Raw genomic sequence first — 25,712 nt, 5'->3', positions numbered from 1 at the left:
GACTGACCTCTCCATACATGTTGTTAAGACGTCCTTCTGGAGGGATCAAGCCTTAATTAGTGGGTCAATTAATTAGGGTTTTCATTACCTTTTTACCCATTTCCTAACTCAATTTTATGGCAGAATCTCTGAAATTATTATAAGGCTGGTCTTGTTTGTCTGCTAATGTTGCTGGAAATTCAGATTAATTATGCTAAATCTAAAAACTACACCATGCTACATCCCGGAGTGAAATCCTCAAAGATCTTGTTTTCCCTATTTATGCATCGAATTGTTATTTTATACACATTACTCCATGATTTTTTTACATTCTTGTTATGTAGCCTTGATGTTTTTGCAACCTCTCCAACCACCTGGCTTTTTTATAGTTTGTAACTAGACCTGTCACAATAAGGAATTTTTTCCTTATTTTTTAATTATTGAACTATACACACAACCAGCTTGAGATTCACTTATTGATATTTTTGATATTTTTAAAGTTAAATAAAACAAAAACAGTAATACTGCAATAATAGGTACAAAATCAGGATGGAAACATATCTGATACAGTCTCTCTCATATTTAACCAAAATTGTACAGTTGTCTTTCCAGGACTCACTGGAAGAGATAGTACTGTCTCAATGTGATCTCCTGGCTGAATAAAGGAAATAAATAAATAAATAAAAAGCTGCAGAACAAATATTTTAACAATTACAGTTGAAGTCAAAAATACAGCTTATTTTATTCCTCAATTTCTGTTTAACGGAGAGAAGATTTTTTTAAAGACATTTGTAAACAATAGTTTTAACGAGTCATTTCTAATCACTGATTTATTTTATCTTTGCTATGATGTCAGTAAATAATATGACTCGATATTTTTCAAGACACTTAAAGTGACATTTAAAGGCTTAACTAGGTTACTTAGGTAAACTAGGCAGGTTAGAGTAATTAGGCAAGTTATTGTATAATGATGGTTTGTTCTGTAGACTATCAAAAAATATATAGCTTAAAGGGGCAAATAATTTTGTCCCTAAAATATATATATATATATATATATATATATATATATATATATATATATATATATATATATATATATATATATATATAAATTAACTTCCTTTAATTTTAGCCAAAATAAAACAGACTTTTCTTAGATTTAAAAACAAGCACAATTTTCACATGTTAAAAGATCACAGTGATGGCCCAAAATACAAATGAGCCTATTTGCAAAGATTTTAATCTTTATACGTTGCCACTATACTTTAAACAACAAGGTTTTACTCATATGTCAGCAAGAACTTTACATATTTAGGCATAAGTAAGTGCTAGGCATGGGCCGGTATAAGATTCTGACTGTATGATAACCTTGGATAAAAATATCACGTTATTATGGCATTGTGTCATAATTACTCTAAAATATGTTCTTTTTAAATGTCTGGGTAAAAAAAATTCAAGCTTTTTTTTTCCCTTTGAACACAACATTTAATAATATAATATTTTGGAACAGTAAACATGTCAGGCTAAATAATTCAAATAAATCATTGACGTTTGCTGTCTTCATTAGTCTCAATAACATTTCTTTTTTTTACAATTTAAAATGACATCTGTGGACATCTTTTCTACTGGAGACACTGTTGTCCTAAAAAAAAAGAAAAAGAAAACATAAAATCTTGTACATATCGTAGGAATGGTAAAGCAGAAAATTTTGGTGCTTTTAAAACCTTGACTTTTACAAACCGCAGTATACCTTGAAAACGGTTATTGTCCCATGCCTAATAAGTACCAATGAAATGCAGCAGCATGCTTATTTTGATATCTATTACACTAAATTAAAATGTTTTAAATATTTTGACACTATTTTCAAAAATGTCACTTGAAACATGTTTATTTACTTTCACTAAATACGTTTTCTGCACACAAAACCCCTTTTGTAAGACGAAAGAAGTAGGTTACTCATCCTCCACTCACTACAAATCAGTACAGGTTTCTTACTTCTGCAGAACACACAACAAAAGCTATTTTATGAAAAGTTCGTAACCAAATAGCTGATGAAAAATACAGACTTTTACAGTAATTAATATTTTATATAAATTCATCAACAGTTTGGTGATCAACAACTTCTTGGTGACCAAGCGTCTTCTTTCAGCAATATGGTGTCAGATATATTTATACACATTTAGATTAGCTTTTATTATGACCTGGTCTGCGTGTTTTCAGTTCATCTTCTTGAATAATAAAAAAGCAGTTTCATTGTATTGAATATAAAATACAATGTTCCTTGAATATAAAAACCTGCTTCTATATAAACAGTGAGCAAGCACAACCTGAGGGCTGGCGAATAATGTTACCAACTGCACGCAACTATTTCCAGATCTGCCCTCGTGTTGTGCACATTCTGCATCACTCTGAGACACTTCACAAACAGCTACTAAATAAGTTGATTCAAGCTGCGCCTCTGTGACAGAAAAACAAGTGTTTCCCCCTCTCTCCCCTCACACAGAAGTGTTTGCCAAGTCAGAATCAATTCGAAGACTGGAATATAAAAAAAGGCATGTCAAAAAAAAAAGCATTTCCACATGAAATTGCATGTGGTTCCAAAAAAAGCTCTTAAAACGGATTTCATGGCCCATCGGGCAAGACATATAGCAGTGAATACAATAGAAAACCCTGAAGAAATGCTGTTCCTGCCAGACGCAAACCACAAGGAGGGATATGTGACTGCAAACAGAACCTGAATGTTAAAAACAGCCCAGCCGCAAAGCTCTTTGCAGTGATAAATCTTCAATCCGGGAATTAATAAGGCAGACCATGCACGTTTCTGCCGATGTGTTACTTTGCCATACTCAGTACTTTTCCTTTTCGATTGGAGATGATGTCATCCTTGCTGCGAGTCATGAGGCATGACAAAACATTTTTGATCTTCAAACAAAAAGTTTCCTTTAGGGCTGGCCGAATAATTGAAAAGTAATTAATTCAGACCATATAATCGATTAACTTTTTCCAGTTTTCAATCCCTGCTTATATTCTACTTTTGAAAACATTGAAAATAATTAATTGCGTTTCCAAAAGTGCAAGCTATTTGTTTTTAGCTTTATTATAAGAAGTGACTGTTGGTTTTAGGCAATGTGTGTTTTAATTTCAGCTGTTCAACATTAATGTTCAATAAATAATCATAGTTAGTAGACAGTTCGTGTTTCCTTCAACTATTTGAAAATCAAGTAATGCAAAGATCAGTCGGAAAACTCTCATTTGTAATATGCGAGCATATTTACAGTCCAAAACCTGTCAGTGAACAATGAGAGAAAAAAATAAAATAAATAAAATAATCGTTCATTATTTGTAATAGTTAAAATGTTCAATTAATCGTGATTTAGATTTTAGGCCAAATCACCCAGCCCTAGTTTCCTATTCAAACAGCGACTGACAAATTTTTTTTTATGTATATTCATCTGCTTATATGTCTCCGAAATGTATATTTTGTAAAAAACAAAACAAAAAAACAAACAAACCAAAAAAACCACCACAAAAAAAAAAAAAAAAAACAGCACCAATTAAGCACTTGTGCTGATCCAAAGGAAAAAGTAATGAAAGTTGAAATTCCGAACTCATCGATTCATTTTCTCCAGGTCATTTTTTTTTTTTCAATCCCTGCTTATTTTTAACTTTTGAAAACATTGAAAATAATAAATTTTATTTTCAAAAGTGCAAGTTACTTGTTTCAATTTTTTTTATAAGAAAGAAGTGACTGTTGGTTTTAGGCAAAGTGTGTTTAATTTCAGTTGTTCAACATTAATGTTCAATAAATAATCATAGATAGTAGATAATGTGCGTAGATAATGTGCGTTAATTTGAAAATTAATTAATGCACCGATCATTCAGAAATCTCTCACTTGTAATGTGTGAGCATATTTACTGTACAAAACCTGTCAGTGAACTATGAGGGCAAATAAATAAAGAAATAAAATAATCCTTCATTATATGTAGTCGAGTTAAAACTTTCAATTAATCGTGATTTAGATTTTAGGTCAAATCACCCAGCCCTTGTTTCCTATTCAAATAGCGACTGATTCATTTTTTAATGTATATTCATCTGCTTATTCGTCTCCGAAATGTATATTTTGTCAAAACATTACCACAACCAGGGTGCGAATTACAGGGGGGTTTGGGGAGGTCAGACCCCCGTAATTAAAGCTTAATCCCCCCTGAATGCCATCAAAACAAGATGCGAGCAATTCCAGTTTTATAGATGTGACATTTGCAGTAAAATCTCAAAACAAACTCACAGAGAAAGTATTTGTTAACATTATATTGAAACATCTGTTTATATTTTTCGAAACAACCAAACACAGAGTTATGGGATTAGAAAAATGTCAATCTGTAAACATTTTTTTATATTTTAAATAAGGAAAATAAACATGAGTTATGGATTTACGGTATACAGTATATTTTGTTGAAATTCTGTGAATTTAACTGCGCAACCCATCCCCCCCAAGAAACAATGCTCATTAAAAGGATGAAAGTTGGTTCTCTATACAGCAAAACGATTGATTTTATGTTTTTTGACATTTTTTTGCATTTATGAGGAAAAAGCTTCGTTATGAATGTGACAGATGTGAAATTGGCACTTGTGTGATTTTGGTAAATCAAATGGTCTGAAAACAATAGAGACATTTTTGAGTATTTTTAAAGCTCTGTAAAATATTCGGTTGCACAAAAAAATGCAGAAACGGTTTTGCTATTTTGGCGAAAACTTAATTTTTTTCATGGAAGGTTGACATTTGCATGGAATTGCTTATGCATGGGGGTCTGCCCTTTAACAGTTAAGAAATTGTTTGCTCTGATCTGTATCTTCAATAATATTAATAATTAAATTAATAGATAACTTAAATATACATTTGACCACCCCTGTAATGGTCCATACCATTGTAAATGCATGTTTGGGCCAAAAAAAATATTCATTAAGCGGTTTGAAACCGGCAAATCTAGAGCACCAACAGTTGGAGTAAGTGTTCACAAAACATGTTTCTTTTAAAATAGGCATTTGTACTGTAGGTGTCCATAAAACTAGATGCATAGTTTGTATTTTATTAGACACTTTCTTGCATATGGAAATTAAACAGTAAAACAAAAAATGTGTGCAGTCTTTCATTGTCATCCATTAGTAGGTGAAGGAAAGCAAACAGGTCACTGTTTATTTAATATCACAAATGTCACTGAGAACCACTCAATATCCTTCAAAAGATAAGTTTGATTAAAAAATTTGGTGTAATTAAAGTAAATATATCAATTTGGTTCATTGAGGCATATTACTGAACATAATCGAAAAACCTGATCGTCAATGTATAATTCGCACCCTGACCACAGCACCAATAAAGCCCTTGCACTGATCCAAACGACCCTGGAAAATGAGATTTCGGAATAAACATGTAAAACAAAAGAGCCCTGAGGGGGAAACGGGCCCCTAATCTAAACCACTCAATCTTTTTTAATCAAGACACTAACTCAAGACATGAAAACAACCTACTCTATACTGCTAGAGGCCTCTCTGTCTCTCTCTCTCCCTCTCTGTGTGTGTGCACAGTATAACAAGACTAAATGACAGAGCAGGATGTTTCTCCCTGAGGTTCAATCTATGAAGCCGGACTATAGATTCACACACTCTGCTAATGCAAACACAGAAAACTGAGGTAAAGGTGGTTACACATTCGCACTCTCTCCTTAGTAATATAATTTTACAAAAATATTCTTTGCTAATACTAATTAATGAACTCATACATGTATTAGCAGCCAATGACTATCAAAGTACAACACTGTTCACAGTCAATTATATAGTGCTACTTACTGTATGGAGTCAGTCTATGGCCATATATACTTGCAAAATAAAAGTTTTGCATACAAAAAAATGCATAAAAATACTGAGCAAAAAAATTATTTAAATAAACGCAAATCTCCAAAAACGGCAACGAGAAAAAAAAATTAGTTTTCATAAAAAAATTTACATTTTGCAAACTCAAAACTTAATTTTCCCTTGGCAAGTTCTTTATTTTTGTTAGTAAAATTAATTTATTTCTCAAAAGTTAGTGTTTGCTTTGCGATTTTTGGAGATTAGCATTTTTTGTTTTGCAGAACTCACTTTTATTTTCCAAGTATACATGGCCGTAGACTGACTCCGTGCAAATGCTGTTTTAAAGTCATACTTTAAAGTGATTTCAGACCGAATATTCAAAGTACCATGTTAAACAATCCAGGGAGAGTGTCACATATTGTCACTGAACGAATGTGCGAATATAAAACCAACTTTACCTCAATAGACAGCAAAGGGCCTCTCAGACTCAGCGAACAGACAGTCTTTCACAAAGACCCTCATCTGAGAGAGTGCATCACTATAAAACACAAAACAACTGCAGAGTGTGTTTTACTTAAGTAAAAAAAAACACATTTCAGTCAGTGAACCATTCAAATCATACACAGGCCACAACTTTTCCCTCATCCCCCAGTTGTTTTCAGGTTTCCATCAGCAGCTCAAACTGATCAGGTCAGTTTTTGATTAAAAGGACTGGATGGATAAGTCACCAAGGGTGCCCCTTCATCTGTATCAAAGCCGTGATGCTGAATACGTGACCGTGCATTGAGCATCACAGACGGGGGGATTTAAAGCAACATCTCCCCCTTCGTATATTTATACCGCCGCACAAGAAAAACAACCCCGAGCACGTACACACACCCCTCTACCGTCGAATGAACTTCAACAACAGCAGACAATCTTTAGCGATAAACAAAACAGCCCTGACCGATTGTTTGATGATGTCATGCGCCTCTTAACACGGAGCAAATAAACATTTGGATAAAAAAGCAAGGTAAAGGAGCGCTGGAAGTGCATCTGCCTCTCGTACGAGGTGCGTAGCGGTAAGCTAACGCAATTCCCACAAACATTATCCAGAAAGACACTGAAACGACAGCGGACACAAGTTGAACACAACGCGAACTTGATTCGAGAAGCTACTTACCTTGTTTTGGAGGGCAGAAAGGCTAGTTTGATTAATCCGTGAGTGCAAATCTGGATGCCCTCCTTCGCTATACTTGCTACTTTTAAACTGTGCTCTAAAATATGCAGTTCCATCTTTTGCGTCTTCTCATTTGTGGTGCATCTAAAAAAACATACCTGCCTATTTCGTTTGGATTTAAAAAAGGTGAGAGAGAATAAATAAATAAATAAATAACTGGAGCGTTTGAACAGGGCTTTAAAACCTTCAAAACGGAGCGGAAAGGAGGGGAGAGAAAAGGAAAAGTTGTCTGCCGAGGAAAAGAGAGAAAGAGAGTAAAGCGGGGTGAAATAAAAGAAAGCACAACGAGGTAAACGGGAAGGGAGAAAAAAGAGGACTGTCGGCCCCCGTGTTTCCACTCCGACAAGGATTGGAATGGGCCAGCAGCTGGTAACAGTGAAACAAACAACCTGTCACTCAAAAAAGTGGGCGGGACCAATTATGCAGGAAGTGCATGTTGGGAAATGTAGTTAAGCGCTACAGTCCAGTGTTGCCAACTTAGCAATTTTGTTGCTAGATTTAGCAACTTTTTTTTCTTCAAAAAGCACCTAGCAACAAATTTAGCCATTTTAACGTTCATTTGGCTACTTTTAGCAAATTTTAAAAAGTGACTCAAAAGAGCAGTGGCTGCAGGCTTCACTCAACACACACATATCACGTTTAAGTTAAATTTCTAGCTCAGATTGTTTTTCATAACTGTTAATTTACTGATATTTGTTAACATGTATAATTATTTAGGTAGCAATAAATTCCAATAGTGCTATAATTGTTGTCACTTACACAAATGTGTTAAAGTTAAAAAGAGTAAGTACACAAGCTGTGATTGTTTAAAAGAATGTAAATGTTCATTATCAGTGTTATCCTTAAAAATAAAACATTCTTATCAAAAAGTGTTTGTATTTTACAAATAGTCAACTATATTTTTCATACAAATCTAAATGTACATATTTCAAATAATGTTTTTGCTAAGATGGCCAGTCAATTTGAGAAAACATTAATTATTTTTATACTACATCAAGATGTAGTTTTGAGTTGCGATTACGCAACGATGTCATCACACAAAGTAATATGTTAAGAACCTATTTATTGTGCATCTGGATGTAATGTTTTAATATAATACACAGTGCCTCAGAGAGTATGTGATGACATCACTGATATGTAAATTAGTGCGTGACGTCATTCAATTCAATTCAATTCACCTTTATTTGTATAGCGCTTATACAATGTAGATTGTGTCAAAGCAGCTTCACATAAAAGGTCACAGTAAATAGGAACAGTGTAGTTCAGTTTGTAGTGTTTAAGTTCAGTTCAGTTTAGCTCAGTTCAGTGTGGTTTAATAATCACTACTGAGAGTCCAAATACTGAAGAGCAAATCCAACGATGCGCAGCTCTATAGATCCCGAACCATGCAAGCCAGTGGCGACAGTGGAGAGGGAAAAAAAACTTCACTAAAGGCGGAAGTGAAAAAAAAAAAAAACCTTGAGAGAAACCAGGCTCTGTTGGGCACGACCATTTTAATTTCTCCGCTGGCCAAACTTTTGTGCAGAGCTGTAGTCTCAGTGGCGGAGGCTGGAAGCTGGCCTCAGCGAAGACTCGTCTGTCTCTGGAGCGTCACAGGAATCAGTCTCATGTTCTCCACTCCTCCATGACCATCACAGTAGCTGCTCAGGATTCGGCCAGGTCCAGGATATAAAAAACCTTGGGATCATCTCGTCGTTGGTCTTGGATCGAATCAGTGACTCTGCATAGTCTGAGGGCCTCGGGAAGAGTATCCCCAGGTGGAAATGGAGAATAAAGATGCAGAACCTGTGTGGAAGCCCCCTAAGTGGTGCACTAAGTGTATGCTTTACTGAACAGATAGGTCTTTAATCTAGTTTTGAATTGGGAGAGTGTGTCTGAGCCTCGGACGTTATCAGGAAGGCTATTCCAGAGTTTAGGAGCTATAAATGAGAAGGCTCAACCTCCTTTACTCGACTTTGCTATTCTAGGTACTACCAGAAGCCCTGAGTTTTGAGACCTTAAAGAGCGAGTTGGATTGTAGCGAGACAGAAGATTGGTTAGATAAACAGGAGCTAGATTATTTAAAGCTTTATATGTAAGAAGCAATATTTTTTCATCATCTGGCAACATTTAGCCACTTTTCATTGGAAATAGTTGGCAACACTGCTACAGTGTTCCCCCACACATTTGTGAAATATAGACATAGTTCATGGGTTTTAAATTATGTTTATCGAACTCTAAATATATTAACGAATTTAGGTGATGTTTTACTGAAATTAAAGGTTAATATGGTCATGTAAAACTTGTTTTACAGAAACAGGCCACCCTTTACAGGGTTCTGGAGATAATTTTATAAAGGGAACTATCTTCCTCAAGCCCAGAGAGCATACTTTTGCTCATTACGAGGTAAAATAACAACGTTACCCATCAAAATGATTACCCACAAATATATAGTTTTAAAGTTAATTTACAGGACATTTAAATGACAACAGCATTTTGTGTGGACTGAAAGGGCAACCTTTTGAATATGTGTCTAAAAAGAGTAGTTTTTGTCTTCATGTAAGCTACACTAATGTATTTTTGTAAAAACTGCACAAGTATGAGTACTTCACCACAACTTCAGACTACAAGACCATTGCTTCATTCAAAAGGACATACTAAATAGTATGTGAAAATCAACTTGTGAGGGGCAGAAAGTACGCTGAAAAAATTGTCCATAGCATTTACTAAAAAAATTTAAGGTAAGCGGTTGCAAACAATTTACACAGGCTGAAATTAAACAAACTATTTAAACTTTTAATCAGCATTCAATTTCTTTTCGGCTTAGTCCCTTTAATAATCTGGGGTTGCCTCAGCGGAATGAACTGCCAACTTATCCAGCATGTTTTACACAGCGGATGCCCTTCCAGATGCAACCCATCACTGGGAAACCACCATGCACACTCATTCACACACATACACTACGGACAATTTAACTTACCCAATTCACCTATAGCGCATGTGTTTGGATTGTGGGGGAAACCGGAGCACCCGGAGGAAACCCATGGCAACACTTCTTAGCGTGAGGTGATTGTGCTACCCACTGCGTCACAGTGAGGCCTAAATTTAATTTTATTCAACTTAATTTGTTTAAATTCAGCCCGTATAAATTATTGGCAATTATTTTTCTTAAAAAAAAATTGTAAATGCAATGAATTATTTAGGCAGTGCTCACACCTCGACCAGAGGCTCCAGTGGTTATTACAATTGCTTTACAAGCAGAAGGTCTCCTGTTAGAAACTGGGTGGAAACATGCAGATCTGCTTTAGGGCATCACGGTAAGCGCTTTCATAGTGCAATGGCCTTACAGCAAGAAAGTCGCTGGTTCGAGTCCTGGCTGAGCCAGCTGGCATTTCTGTGTGGAGTTTGCATGTTCTCCCAGTGTTGGTTTGGGTTTCCTTCGGGTGCTCCGATCTCTCCCACAGTCCAAAGACATGCGCTACAGGTGAATTGAATAAGCTAAATTGGCCCTAGTGTATGTGTGTGAATGCAAGAGTGTATGGGTGTTTCCCAGTGTTGGATTGTGGCTAGAACAGCATCTGCTGTGCAAAACATATGCTGGATCAGTTGGCGGTTCATTCTGCTGTGGCAATCCCTGATTAATAAAGGAACTAAGGCGAAAAGAAAATGAATGAAGGAATTCTACCCTGATTCACACTAAAAACTAAATTTTTTAACTGCCATGCAGTAGGCTCAAATTCATATTTATGTAATATAACATTCATATAACGTCCGCGGGGTCTTAAAAAGTCTTACATTTTAAAAAACAAAATTTTAGGCCTTAAAAAGTCTTAAATTTACTGAAATATCATGTTGTAGGTCTTAAATCATTTTAAACGGGTCTTATTTTTTCTATATTCATGTAAAGCTAGCTAGTCGGGCCGACATATATCCAATCTCCAACAATCCATCTCAATAAAACTTTTAACAAATATTTTATTCATTAACTCTGTTTAAAAAATACATTTGGTTTAATTATCTTCCTTACAATAACATTTGCTTTTAATGTTTTCTTTTTGTTTTAATCAGGCTATTAGAAAAAATCCTTAGCGTTTAGCCTTGTGCAAGTCTAAAATTTCATTCATAATGGTCTTAAAAGCTCAAATTCATATATCAGTGTGTCCGCGGGATCTTAAAAAGTCCTAAATTTGACTTAAAACCTGTAGAAACCCTGATATACACTACCTACTCAGAACTGCTGTGATTTCTTTACAAAGTGACATCTACAAATACTGGCCTTGCAGACACATTCAGATTTCTTTTGTTATTGAGGAATAATGTGACAATGTTATTGACTGTACTTCTAATATTGTAGTTTTCTACATTAAGGGAGTGTGCAAATGTAGCTAGGCATGCCTTATCTCACTTTCCCCCAACTGTGATGTTTTCTTAAGCCTGAACTAAATACCGCTAATCATTGACTGTGTAGAAGATGAGATGGTCAATATCAAACCATTCAATGCTGATTTAAACCCCCAGCACCCCCCCCCCCCACAAAAAAAACAGTAGGTGGTTTCTTTACCAGATTGAAGATGTGTAATAAAATCAACATATGTTAATTCGTGTTGATTAAATTATCCAAGTATTATCTCTGTTTCACAGTTAAAATGTAAACCTTTAAAAAAACAAAGCAGTATATCAATTAAAACAAGTGTCCTAAGCATGGAAGCAATACACATAATTATATGATGCCACATTAATTTACCAAGTCCTGTCTAGAGTGTATCAATCAATACAAGATGCCAGAAGTTTAATAATTCACGAGTGCAGTCTATTGGTAACCAGGGCCCAGTCCTGCAGTGTGTCATAAAACAACAAGCATTCTTTGTGTGCAGCTGTGATAAGATCCCTGGGACACTCTGATCTCTCATAGGGACATGCATTGTTCAGTTCAAAGGACAGCGCTCATCTTTAGATGCTATTCCTTTCAGTGTCACCACTCAAAATGTATTGAGCGGTGAGCTTTTGACTTTACGCATGAAAATGGATGCACTTTTTTTAAACATAAGGCACGTTTACAGTCACACATTTAAAGTCATGTTATTTGACTGTCTTTAATGACTACGTGTGTCCTACAGTGGCCATGAGAGCTTAATGTGCTGCCATTTTAGAAAACACATGCAATTACTAAAAACGCCAGCAAATTAAGATCTTCATCCATAATAGCTCACAGTCTCCAAAACCTCACAATTACACATTTAAAAAAACACGCTGGATTTCATCAAACACAAACTATTTAATAAAACGCGCTGCATTCTCACACAGCATAAATGAATAAAACGCACTACATTCTGACACAACATAAACAAATTAATAAAACGCGCTGCATTCTCACACAATGCAAACAAATTAATAAAACACGCTGCATTTTCACACAACACAAAACACATTAATAAAATGCGCTGCATTTCCACATAACGCAAACAAATATTTGCGTTGTCTGAAAATGCTGTGCGTTTTATTAATTTGTTTGCGTTGTGTGAAAATGCAGTGCGTATTATTAATTTGTTTGCGTTGTGTAAAAATGCAGTGCGTTTTATTAATTTGTTTGTGTTGTGTAAAAATGCAGCGCGTTTTATTAATTTGTTTGCGTTGTGTAAAAATGCAGTGCGTTTTATTAATTTGTTTGCATTGTGTAAAAATGCAGCGCGTTTTATTAATTTGTTTGCGTTGTGTGAAAATGCAGCGCGTTTTATTTGTTTGCGTTGTGTGAAAATGCAGCGTGTTTTATTTGTTTGCGTTGTGTGAAAATGCAGTGCGTATTATTTGTTTGCATTGTGTAAAAATGCAGTGCGTTTTATTAATTTGTTTGCATTGTGTAAAAATGCAGCGCGTTTTATTAATTTGTTTGCGTTGTGTAAAAATGCAGTGCGTTTTATTAATTTGTTTGCATTGTGTAAAAATGCAGCGCGTTTTATTAATTTGTTTGCGTTGTGTAAAAATGCAGCGTGTTTTATTAATTTGTTTGCGTTGTGTAAAAATGCAGTGCGTTTTATTAATTTGTTTGCATTGTGTGAAAATGCAGTGCGTTTTATTAATTTGTTTGCATTGTGTAAAAATGCAGCGCGTTTTATTAATTTGTTTGTGTTGTGTAAAAATGCAGTGCGTTTTATTAATTTGTTTGCGTTGTGTAAAAATGCAGTGCGTTTTATTAATTTGTTTGCGTTGTGTAAAAATGCAGCGCGTTTTATTAATTTGTTTGCGTTGTGTAAAAATGCAGCGCGTTTTATTAATTTGTTTGCGTTGTGTAAAAATGCAGCGTTTTATTGTTTGCGTTGTGTAAAAATGCAGCGCGTTTTAGTAATTGGTTTGCGTTGTGTAAAAATGCAGTGCGTATTATTTGTTTGCATTGTGTAAAAATGCAGCGCGTTTTATTAATTTGTTTGCGCTGTGTAAAAATGCAGTGCGTTTTATTAATTTGTTTGCGTTGTGAAAATGCAGTGCGTTTTATTAATTTGTTTGCGTTGTGTAAAAATGCAGTGCGTTTTATTAATTTGTTTGCGTTGTGAAAATGCAGTGCGTTTTATTAATTTGTTTGCATTGTGTAAAAATGCAGCGCGTTTTATTAATTTGTTTGCGTTGTGTAAAAATGCAGCGCGTTTTATTAATTTGTTTGCATTGTGTAAAAATGCAGCGCGTTTTATTAATTTGTTTGCGTTGTGTAAAAATGCAGCGCGTTTTATTCATTTGTTTGCGCTGTGTAAAAATGCAGCGCGTTTTATTAATTTGTTTGCGTTGTGTAAAAATGCAGTGCGTTTTATTAATTTGTTTGCATTGTGTAAAAATGCAGTGCGTTTTATTAATTTGTTTGCATTGTGTAAAAATGCAGCGCGTTTTATTAATTTGTTTGCGTTGTGTAAAAATGCAGCGCGTTTTATTAATTTGTTTGCGTTGTGTAAAAATGCAGCGCGTTTTATTAATTTGTTTGCATTGTGTAAAAATGCAGCGCGTTTTATTAATTTGTTTGCGTTGTGTAAAAATGCAGCGCGTTTTATTAATTTGTTTGCGTTGTGTAAAAATGCAGCGCGTTTTATTCATTTGTTTGCGTTGTGTAAAAATGCAGCGCGTTTTATTAATTTGTTTGCGTTGTGTAAAAATGCAGCGCGTTTTATTAATTTGTTTGCGTTGTGTAAAAATGCAGCACGTTTTAGTAATTTGTTTGCGTTGTGTAAAAATGCAGTGCGTATTATTTGTTTGCATTGTGTAAAAATGCAGCGCGTTTTATTAATTTGTTTGCGCTGTGTAAAAATGCTGTGCGTTTTATTAATTTGTTTGCGTTGTGTGAAAATGCAGTGCGTTTTATTAATTTGTTTGCATTGTGTGAAAATGCAGTGCGTTTTATTAATTTGTTTGCATTGTGTAAAAATGCAGCGCGTTTTATTAATTTGTTTGTGTTGTGTAAAAATGCAGTGCGTTTTATTAATTTGTTTGCGTTGTGTAAAAATGCAGTGCATTTTATTAATTTGTTTGCGTTGTGTAAAAATGCAGCGCGTTTTATTAATTTGTTTGCATTGTGTAAAAATGCAGCGCGTTTTATTAATTTGTTTGCGTTGTGTAAAAATGCAGCGCGTTTTATTAATTTGTTTGCGTTGTGTAAAAATGCAGCGCGTTTTATTAATTTGTTTGCGTTGTGTAAAAATGCAGCGCGTTTTATTAATTTGTTTGCGTTGTGTAAAAATGCAGCGTTTTATTGTTTGCGTTGTGTAAAAATGCAGCGCGTTTTAGTAATTGGTTTGCGTTGTGTAAAAATGCAGTGCGTATTATTTGTTTGCTTGTGTAAAAATGCAGCGCGTTTTATTAATTTGTTTGCGCTGTGTAAAAATGCAGTGCGTTTTATTAATTTGTTTGCGTTGTGAAAATGCAGTGCGTTTTATTAATTTGTTTGCGTTGTGTAAAAATGCAGTGCGTTTTATTAATTTGTTTGCGTTGTGAAAATGCAGTGCGTTTTATTAATTTGTTTGCATTGTGTAAAAATGCAGCGCGTTTTATTAATTTGTTTGCGTTGTGTAAAAATGCAGCGCGTTTTATTAATTTGTTTGCATTGTGTAAAAATGCAGCGCGTTTTATTAATTTGTTTGCGTTGTGTAAAAATGCAGCGCGTTTTATTAATTTGTTTGCGCTGTGTAAAAATGCTGTGCGTTTTATTAATTTGTTTGCGTTGTGTGAAAATGCAGCATGTTTTATTAATTTGTTTGTGTTGTGTAAAAATGCAGTGCGTTTTATTAATTTGTTTGCGTTGTGTAAAAATGCAGCGCGTTTTATTAATTTGTTTGCGTTGTGTAAAAATGCAGTGCGTTTTATTAATTTGTTTGCGTTGTGTAAAAATGCAGTGCGTTTTATTAATTTGTTTGCATTGTGTAAAAATGCAGCACGTTTTAGTAATTTGTTTGCGTTGTGTAAAAATGCAGCGCGTTTTATTAATTTGTTTGCATTGTGTAAAAATGCAGCACGTTTTAGTAATTTGTTTGCGTTGTGTAAAAATGCAGCACGTTTTATTAATTTGTTTGCGTTGTGTAAAAATGCAGCGCGTTTTATTAATTTGTTTGCGTTGTGTAAAAATGCAGCGCGTTTTATTAATTTGTTTGCGTTGTGTAAAAATGCAGCGTTTTATTGTTTGCGTTGTGTAAAAATGCAGCGCGTTTTAGTAATTGGTTTGCATTGTGTAAAAATGCAGTGCGTATTATTTGTTTGCATTGTGTAAAAATGCAGCGCGTTTTATTAATTTGTTTGCGCTGTGTAAAAATGCAGTGCGTTTTATTAATTTGTTTGCGTTGTGAAAATGCAGTGCGTTTTATTAATTTGTTTGCGTTGTGTAAAAATGCAGTGCGTTTTATTAATTTGTTTGCGTTGTGAAAATGCAGTGCGTTTTATTAATTTGTTTGCATTGTGTAAAAATGCAGTGCGTTTTATTAATTTGTTTGCGTTGTGTAAAAATGCAGTGCGTTTTATTAATTTGTTTGCGTTGTGTAAAAATGCAGTGCGTTTTATTAATTTGTTTGCGTTGTATGAAAATGCAGCGCATTTTATTAATTGTTTACGTTGTGTGAAAATGCAGCATGTTTTTTTTTTAAAGTGTGCATGTGTTGTGAAATTTTGTAGTACGTTTGCTGCCAAACCGTTGAAGATCTTTTCTTAATTTGCTGGCATTTTTTTGGAACTGCACACGTTTTCTTAAATTGCAGCACTTTACGCTGTCTCGGCCATCGTAGTTTCCCACTAAAACATAAAGCACTGTAAAAAACGCTGGGTTCCACACAATTGATTTGTGTTAGGACAACATGAAGGAATTAAGTTAATTTAGTTTTTACAAATTCAAGTCTATTGAATGTAAAACAATTAAGTTGTCTTAAAGAAATGTCAAGAATTGTGTTGTTTCAGCTTATTAGTAGTTTTTACAAGCAAAAAAAAAAAAAAAAAGGAATAGTTCACCCAAAACTGAAATTTTAGTCATAATTTACTCAACCTTTACTTTTCAAACTGCTTGATTTTATTTGTTTGAACATAAAGATATTTTAAAGCAAGTTTAAAAACAACCTGTAACCATTGACTTTCATAGTATTTGTTTTTCCAACAATGGATGTCTGTGGTTACAGGTTAAGACTTAATCAATAAATCTTGTTAAACAGAAAAAAAAAAAACTTTTAACTTCTGAAGGTTTAAAACCACACAAGTGTGAGTAAATAGGGAGTTAATTTGGATTTTTGGGTAAACCATCCCTTTAAGAAATTACATTTACATTGCCAACAAATGAAACAAAAATGTTTTTGCTACTTGTTAAAACTACTTGTTTAAAAGGAGCTGAATTAACAATTCTTGAAGGTTTTCTGGATCAACTTAATTGTTTTAGGTTTAATCCAATTAAATTTAGAAAAACAAGTTAACTTAATCAATTTGTGTTGGGACAACATGAATCAATTGTGTGGAACCTAGCATTTGTGCCAGTCATGCACTGAATAAAAAGCTTCACATGATTAAATTATCTCAGGAATTGATTTAACGTCAGTGAAGACAGGCAAAAAAGAAGCTTTGATTGTTTGCTGATTGACTTTAATGATCCATGAATACCAAAGGCTTCTTGAAAACCTATTTAAACCTGAGTGGAAATTAATGGAGCTGAGATTTAAAGGAATAAAATGCTTAATGAGCATTGTTTAGGTCAAACAAACTTATCACTCCTGACCAGACACCTAATAAACAAACGGCCAGCTGAAAACTAGACATTTCCCAGAGAGCGCCAACACAGCAATAGAACGTTCAAGCGCTCACAAATAAAGGCTTAGGTACACACTCAAAGGCAGCAGAAGTGGTGCACTAAAAGCTGTGTTCTGCAGAGCGAATCCTTTAATCTGAACCCCATGACCCACGTGAAGCCCTGAGAACCAATCTCCTGCCAGCATGACACAGGCTATGAGGCTTTGAGACTTCAAATCTGAACATTATCCTCTGCAAGGTGAGCTCTAGTAAAGCAAAACTGCAGCACAAAAGATTTCATCTAAAAATCTGTTTAAACTGCTAATGTGTATTCCCAGAGAAACTCTGCGCTTAGACTTAGGATTCTACATTCGTCAAACAAAGGGTTTTGTAAGATTTGAGGTAGTTACTTGTTCTAAAGCAGCCTAAATTAAAACAGTAACTAAAAATTATTTAGAAAAGCAGTAACCATAGATGTCTATAATGGGAAAAGCGAATTCTATAGAAGTCATTGGTTATCGGTTGGCCCATAATCTACAGATTTTTTTAGCCCAGTCGATTTACTTGTGTTTATGTAAATATATTTAGTTGTTAAATTGATTTCAGTACTATTGACTAATATGAAAACGTTCATTTGATCTATTTCCATTAGTTTGTAAAGATATATTTTCAGTCCAAGTAAATACATGACTTGCTTTGTTTACCAAATATGTGGCTCTAATGGGACTTGCATTGTAAACCTTATATAAAGTCAAAAATATTTTTTTATTTCATATTGTTTGGTTATGATACTCCCAAAATCATTCCACAAATCCGCAGATTTTATTTAACAAAATTTTGCAAGAAAATAGCAAAAAAAAATGCTTGCAGATTCTGTCTGGCCCTAGTTATCGGTTTCCAACATTTCATATTAAACAGAAGAAAAACTAATTCAAACTGTCATGTCTAGCTTATAATTAAATTTTTGGGAGAATTGTCCAGTTAAAAGGGAACAAAGACTAAAACGTTGAACCAATGATTAGGGCCAAAAACAATAAATTTCTGGGGAGAATATTGTAAACTAAAATGTGTAAAAAATAAATAAATAAAAATAAAAAAAAAGGAATGATAGTGTACATTAAAGCTTAAAAGGACAAACCAAAACTAACCAAATCTATTTAGAGCCACTTGTTTGTCAACCTCTTAAAGTCCTGTGGTATTTTGGGGTTTCCAACTGGATTTTGCCTACCCAAATTTAAAAAAACTTCCCAATTCCACATGAAGAGTAAATGCAAAAGTTTGGTATCAACACTGTTGAAAGTGATTAAAATAATTGTATACGTTGTCTGTGTTATTATAAACCCCTCAAAAAGAGATGCGCTTTAACTCAAATTTGCAAGTGCACCTTTTAGGTTGTGTGTGGTCTAGGTTGCTGTAATTTTTTTTGTTGGTTCCTGCACATGTCAGTGATAATAGGAAAAAAGAAAACGTCTATGCAAAAGATATTCTATTCCAACTGATGAGGACGGAACCACTTATGGGGGTATTGGGCTAGTACAGACCTTTAAAATTTAGAACAAATGTGTAAGTAAATGTCACAGACGCAGTACGCAGAGTTTAGGCAGTTAAACAGTCTCACATGGTTACTAAATACACAATTGTACAAATCATAATTTGCATATTCACAAATTAATTTTCTATTTACACATTTAGATAAAAAATATAATAAATTTTTTTAAAAAGTGCAATTTCACATTTCTGTGTGGGCCAACCAATGACTTCCATGGTATGTTTCTTACTATGGAAGTAAACCATTACTGGCTTCAAACATTGAAAATATTCAGAACGGAAGACAAACAAAAATAAATAAATCTCCATGTGGTTCCAAGCTGAGGGAAGTTTGAGTGAACTACCCCTTTATATATATAAAAAACCCTTCAAATCTTTAGTTTGGCTCAATTGCACAGTGTATTTGATTTGGTTAAAGAATAAAGTAAAGTTGAACACTTCTCTATGACAGGATCTTTATTGTAATAATTACTACATTCGTGGTACACAAACACTAATACATTACTTTAATCAAACCTACATCACCACAAAGGTAAGGTTTATGGCTTCCAGTACAGCACAAACGCCTCACCAGCTGTTTAAAACAAAAGTGAAGCAGCGTTCAGATTTAAAATGCCAACACAACAGGTCTGAAACTGCTTATAATTAAAGTGTTGCCCTAAAGACAGCAGGCATTTCATGTAGCAAAAAGACCTGCAAAAGGTCTCACAGGGCACTGATGTGGGATCACAGCGTTAAGGATCGCCAGTGATGAGAAGTGGCTGACCCCCTTTGAAAGTGATCCAAAGATGTGGATTGGCTCTCACCTTCGTGGAAAAGTCTGGTAAGGAAACGCTTCCATTTCTATTAAAAACAAACAAAAAAAGAAAATTACACCTGTACGATCACATTGGAGTGCATTTTAAAAAGGGGATTGTTCCTATGAAATCCCAACAGCAATAAAACTGAAGCGACTCATTAGGATGGGTTTTAATTTTTGGTCACGTCCATAGCAAGTCAGGAACAAAGCATCCCAAATGCCTTGGTAAATGACCAGGTATATACTGGGAACAAGACAGAAGGCTTACTTTTCAAACTGTAGCACTGTGCAAGATTGGAGCCCTCCATTCATTTTTCAGTCCAGCCATTTGGGAGCTGTGGGCACAACACAAATGAGGCAGGATTATCAAGACATGCAGAGATATTCAAACAATGACATGGCTTCTAAAAAGGGCAGGTCGATGTATGCACTTTTGCTCCCCAGAGAGAAAGAGCACAGAGGGTTATATATGGTTTAGGAGGGATATGGTGGGTATGTAGGAGAAGTAGCAGCACAATACTGACAGATTCCTTCCACAATTAATGGTGTGCATTAAACCAAACAATTAAACACCGATTGGGCAGTATGATTCAAATAGATGAAGGCTGCTGTTTCTATATTAACTTGTTGGAATTTAAGGTAGTACAGATTCTACTCACCAAAAGAAATGCTAAATGATTCACAAACAGTTAGTCTGAGTCTAATGATTAAAATTATTAAGAGTTTGAATCTAATGAAATTTAAGTGGACTTAAACAGGATGCTGAGATCCACAATGTAAAAAAGACATTGACTAGAATTCACAAATCATTAAGGGGTTTAAATCTAATCTACTGTTCAACTGAATGTCAATTTAAATCAAATATTGGATAAGTAAACCACAAGTAACTCAAATCCCCTTTAAATAATCAAGTACGCAAAGAATCAAGTATTTTCACAACAACTGGTCTAAAAGTTGTTTAAGTTGATGACAGAAAAATAGGCCTATCGTTGTACACTAAAATGCCTTTCACATAGTAATAGATTAATCATTGCAAAGTTTACCATTTAACATTTTAGCAAGGAAGAATTTCAACATCCTGGAGTTAAAGTCAATTTTAAAGATTTTACTAAAAATAGTTAAAGAACAAGAATATTAAATAGAAGAAACTCTCAAGTGAGAAAAGTTGGGATAATTACCCATTTTAAATTCAGCAAGACACTGGATTTGTGATGCAAAGTGTGGAGTCAACATTATAAAAAGGGTTAAAAGAAAAGGAAACTCAGGATGGTCTTGTCTCGAACACTGCCAAGACCCAACAACAAAATAATGCAAGGTCCATCAGGAGCAGGTGTCGAGGTTCTCTAGCACTGGCATTTGAGCATACAGTCAGACATACAACTGGATGCAGATACCAACAGTGCAGGCTCACATTTCTAATAGGCATCTTCAACACTACAAACCTCCAACAATCCTCCGTCAGCATGAAGACGGGTGCTGTGCCATCTAGTGGACGTTCATCTGATCACACCTACAGAGTGGAAATTTACAGATGAGATGTTGCTCTTCCACAAATTAAAATATATGCTTTATTCTAATTGAATGTACTGCAGTGTTTTTCCCACAAAGCTAATGAAATTAGCAACATGGGTAAAGCGATACTACAGACTTTATCTTTGAGGCATTTCCAACGACTAAGCCCTACTGAGAGGGGCCAGTCGGGATAGACCTCAGATTTCCCAAAACACTGTAAAAAAATGCTGGGTTCCACACAACTTCATGTTTTCGCAACACAAAGTTGACATAACTATTTACAAAATGTAAGTGGATTGAAAGAAAAAACAATTGATTGCTCGCTTTAAATTAGCTTAAACAAGCAAAAAGAGTGTATGAACTATGAAAGCAAAAATCAGATTACAACAAATTTAAAAAAGCTTATATATGGTGACGTTTACCTTATCAAGTTTTCTTAGAAGAAAACAGGAAGTTTATGAATACACTCCCAGGTCTGATACCATTTCTCATTCTGGTGCCTGAAAACTGAAAAGAAATAAAACATTTAAAAATACAAAAAGCACCTGCATATTTTAAATGCACTTAAATGTGTACATGTTCAGAAAGGCAAATCCTCTTTCATGGTTTTTAAGAGCAGTTGAACATTTATGCCAATCATCATTACAAATCTTAACCCCAATGTAATATCCCAATGAATTCTTACCTTCAGTTCACAGGAGGACCATAAAATGTCACCCAAAACCTGTATTATACAGATAAATACAATTTAGCCACTTGTATAAAAATAAACCAGTATAATTCCTGTAGTAATGTCTCTTCTCATAAGTAACACTGCTATTGGGACAGCACAGCAGTGGGTTGCAAGAGAAGGGAATTGTAATTTTTGCACTGCACTAGTTCCTAAGCCCACTAGGACTAGACAGTGACTAGTACTGTGCATTTTACTTTGAGAAACTATTTTAAAACACTTACCATTTTGCATGTTTGTTATAATGGGCCTCCAATGACATCTTGATAACAGAATTCCCTGGTGGAAGAAATAAAAAGATTAAGCTTCATAGGGTCCTAAATTACGATCATATAGAGAATATTCCAGGCCTCATTGTCATCAATGCAACGATGTGTACAGTGATGAAAGCAAACCTGGGGTTTCTCTAGCCTTGCAGATTGAGGAACTTGCTCTATTTGAGAAATTCCAGTTTTTAAAGTTCTGCTTGGCAATCTTTGACCCATCAACAGCCAAACACAGAGGTAAAGTTGTTTTTTTATTCGCATATTCATTTTGTCACATTAACTTGTGACAGCACTCCTATTTTGTTTATAGTGCTACTTTGAAAATGTGGTCTGAAAACTGTATAATAATAATAAAAAAAAAAAACCTCAAAATAACATCTGATATATTTATTGGGGTTTAGGCACATCTAGTGTTTTTCAGCAACGATAAACTTACAGTAACAGCATACAATGTACTACAACACATTCAGTTAAACATTTAGTTGTTAAGTAAAACAGATGAAAGACCATGCAACTGCTAGTGACGTCAGAATCAGTAGGCCAGTGCAGAAACTCCATTGAAAATACCGGGGTAAAATAAATTGTCATTTTAAAGACATTTGGAATTTAATGCAGTGCTTCTTGTCTGAGACCCACTTTATATCATCTATCACGCACTGAAGATCATTATTTTTTAAAGAAATCAGACCTTAAACGTAGCAATTTTATAAATGTAGGACAGTTTACCAGAAGCACTGAGGCAGGCAGGCTGAAATTAGAAGTCTGTGTGCATATACCCTATTGACTGAATAATGCTGTATTTTCATAGTCATTGGCTGCTAATATGATTTTCATTTACAATTTGCAAAGAATAATTTCCTGAAAATAAATTAAGTTCAGGTGTGTGAATATAAAACCAACTTTACCCCATCACACACAAAAGGTTTACACAGTAGTCAACATTTGAAGTGGATCACTCAAATTCCTAAAACAATTGGTCAACACATGGACACCTTTGATGACGTTTCAGACCCACTATAAATGTTGACTACTGTAGATCAGTTTCTTAGGACAATTGATGACCCTTTTCAATCCATGATAAAATGTGGTTTACTGTAGTTCAGAATTTAATGATAGTCAGTAAAAAGAAACAAAACACTACAGTACAATGCTTAAAGTTAGTGTCATTTTCTGCAGGTTTTATGAAGCTCGTTGTTTGTAAAAAAAAAAGTTTATTTTTTTTTTAAGATCAAAAGGCTCAATACATTAATATGCATTTGAAAATTAAACATTATATTAGGTTAACATTAAAAATAATGAAACCATTAAAATGCACATTTTATTTCAGAATTTAAGTAATCTGTTAAAAACATAACCACTACAGCACAATGCTTAAAGGTATTGCCAGGGTTTCTGCAGGGCTTAAGTTAATTTTTTTAAAAACAGATCAAAATGAACAGTAACGTTACATAAATATGCTAAGTTTAACATTCAATTTAGGTTCTCATTTTACAAAAAAGGTAAAAAAAACAAACAAAAAAAACAAATCTGTTCAAATACAAATACCAAAAGCACATTGCATGAACAAACAAAAGAAATTTTTTTTTTTTAGAAATTAACTGCTTTTTGGAACAAAATTACCCGAAACAAAGGGTTTTCTATTAGGAAAGTTTTATAATAATATTCTGCTGGTTTAATCCATGCCCATTCACATTTATGAATTAAATAATAGTAATACAGAACAAGGAGAAAAAAAGAATATATACTAAATTTTGAAAAGAGCATTTTTATAAAGCTTTTTTAAAAATTCCAATTAAATATTTGTACTGTTTAACAAAAAATAAAAATCACAGCAAAATAAGTGTATAAATACAATCATAAAATAAATGATGTCTCTCTTTGTCTTTATAGAAAACTTTTTTTAAATTATTATATATCGTAATAAACAATATATTATTATATTGTAATGTAATATTCCAATATCACGCTCAAAATCTGCAGGAAAATTCTACCACGTGGTGTAACGTTGGGCTACAACTCAAAGCGTAAAACAAGACCACGTCTCAAACTTATCTGAGTTAACAAATTAATAAATAAAATATGACACATTCATAAGATCCACGAACAAACACTGATGCTGAAAAAAACGACGAATTACCAAGTTTTCAGTCACACGCCTTGAAGCTCTGCACGCTGCACAGAGTGGAGCTGAGAAAGACACCGGAAGCAGTACGGCACATTTTTATACCGACTGCCTGACTTTGCGACATTTTACGCTCCTATGAGCGTTTCTGTGGTAACCTTTGAAGTAAACCAGGGTTGTTGCTACATCAGATACGGGTAAAAGTATAGATAGGATACAGCTGCGGATACGCACATCAATATTGCATCATTTTTGTAACACTGTATAACAATAATTTATATTTTTACAGTACTGCGACGGTTGGGGTTAGGGTTTGGGTAGGCGTTAATAAAATACAATTTATTGGGTAATTTAATAAATAACATAAATAATACTCGGTACAACTACTGTTTTTACATTACTGTGATGATTGGGTTTAGGGTTGGGGTGGGGGTAGACGTTATTAAAATACAATAAATAGGAAATTTAATAAATAATATAAATAATTCTTGTCAATTTTCGAATATTTTGTAACAAAAATTATTCTATTTTGATGTGCGTATTCGCAGCTGTATCCTATCTAGACTTTACCATAAACAAGATACTACATTTATAGCATAGGCATTATATAATAAATATGTCTATGTTTATGATCGTGATTTTTTATAAGATAAAAATAATCTATTGTTTATATTTGTAACTGTTTAATTTCTTTGAGCATACAAGGAAAATATTGCACGCAACATTAATTATTTTGATATACATGTGTTTTTGTACAGTGCTAAAAAGATAAATATGAATATTATTATAAATTATATATATATATATATATATATATATATATATATATATATATATATATATATATATATATATATATATATATATTAGAAATAAAATATACTTTCTTGAAAAACGTTTGACTAACACACACGCACATAACTTTATTTAACAGACGTTTTTTATCTCCTAAACTAGTTAGTATATGAAATATACGTTTTATTACATTATTTATATTTTATTTGAAGAGTTCAGATGCAAAAACCTCTGCCGTCTGAAAATTTCTCCTAAAATTTGCATTTTAATCAGGCTCCTGTGTTTAAGTTTAGTAATCTCACTTATAAATATATATATTTTTATAACTTTTATGACTTATTCAAAAAAATAAGTCATTTTTACGATCTTTAAAGATAAAAAAAATCAACATAAAGAAAGGAGGGTGCGAGAAATATTCATTTTCGATGGAAATTTCAGACGCACTTGAAGGTTTTTGCATCTGAACTCTTCATATTTTTAGCTATATTTAAAAAAAAATTATTAAAATAAAATTCTTACATAATTGTCCATCAAAGTATCTTTAAAACATGTTCATTATCATTAATTTAACTGACAACCGCAACAATTATTATAATGTTGAAAAATATAATAATATAAAACGTCAGTCACGTGACCACATCTATTTCGTGTCGGTTAAATAACGATATACAAACATTTCACTCGA

General features: G+C 33.7%; 1 protein-coding gene, 1 long non-coding RNA gene and 1 other non-coding gene across 4 annotated transcripts in view; all 3 read right to left on the bottom strand.

Moving 5' to 3' along the window:
* The window catches only part of castor2 (cytosolic arginine sensor for mTORC1 subunit 2), a 35,721-nt gene extending 28,309 nt beyond the window's left edge, over positions 1-7,412 (bottom strand). The window contains exon 1 of the mRNA XM_056458630.1: positions 6,990-7,412. Coding sequence (XP_056314605.1) covers positions 6,990-7,102 — 113 coding nt within the window. The 5' untranslated portion in view covers positions 7,103-7,412. The remainder of the gene's footprint in view (positions 1-6,989) is intronic.
* Positions 7,413-19,241: 11,829 nt separating this feature from the next.
* On the bottom strand, positions 19,242-24,305 carry LOC130228642 (uncharacterized). Of its 2 annotated transcripts, none has more exons than XR_008837795.1 (7): positions 24,248-24,305; positions 22,069-22,123; positions 21,800-21,838; positions 21,537-21,621; positions 21,045-21,328; positions 19,871-19,937; positions 19,242-19,646 (listed from the first exon to the last, which is right to left on the bottom strand). It is a non-coding gene; the product is annotated as an uncharacterized LOC130228642 (long non-coding RNA). The 2 variants fall into 2 exon arrangements; XR_008837794.1 differs by having other exon boundaries at positions 21,045-21,112.
* Positions 21,182-21,316, bottom strand: LOC130229934 (small nucleolar RNA SNORA18). The gene has a single exon (XR_008837888.1). It is a non-coding gene; the product is annotated as a small nucleolar RNA SNORA18 (small nucleolar RNA).
* Positions 24,306-25,712: the final 1,407 nt, after the last annotated feature.

Source organism: Danio aesculapii, chromosome 5 (assembly GCF_903798145.1).
Source record: "Danio aesculapii chromosome 5, fDanAes4.1, whole genome shotgun sequence".
In the NCBI taxonomy this organism is placed as follows: Eukaryota; Metazoa; Chordata; class Actinopteri; order Cypriniformes; family Danionidae; genus Danio; species Danio aesculapii.
Note: the sequence above shows the minus strand (reverse complement) of the source record. Positions and strands in the feature narration are given on the sequence as shown.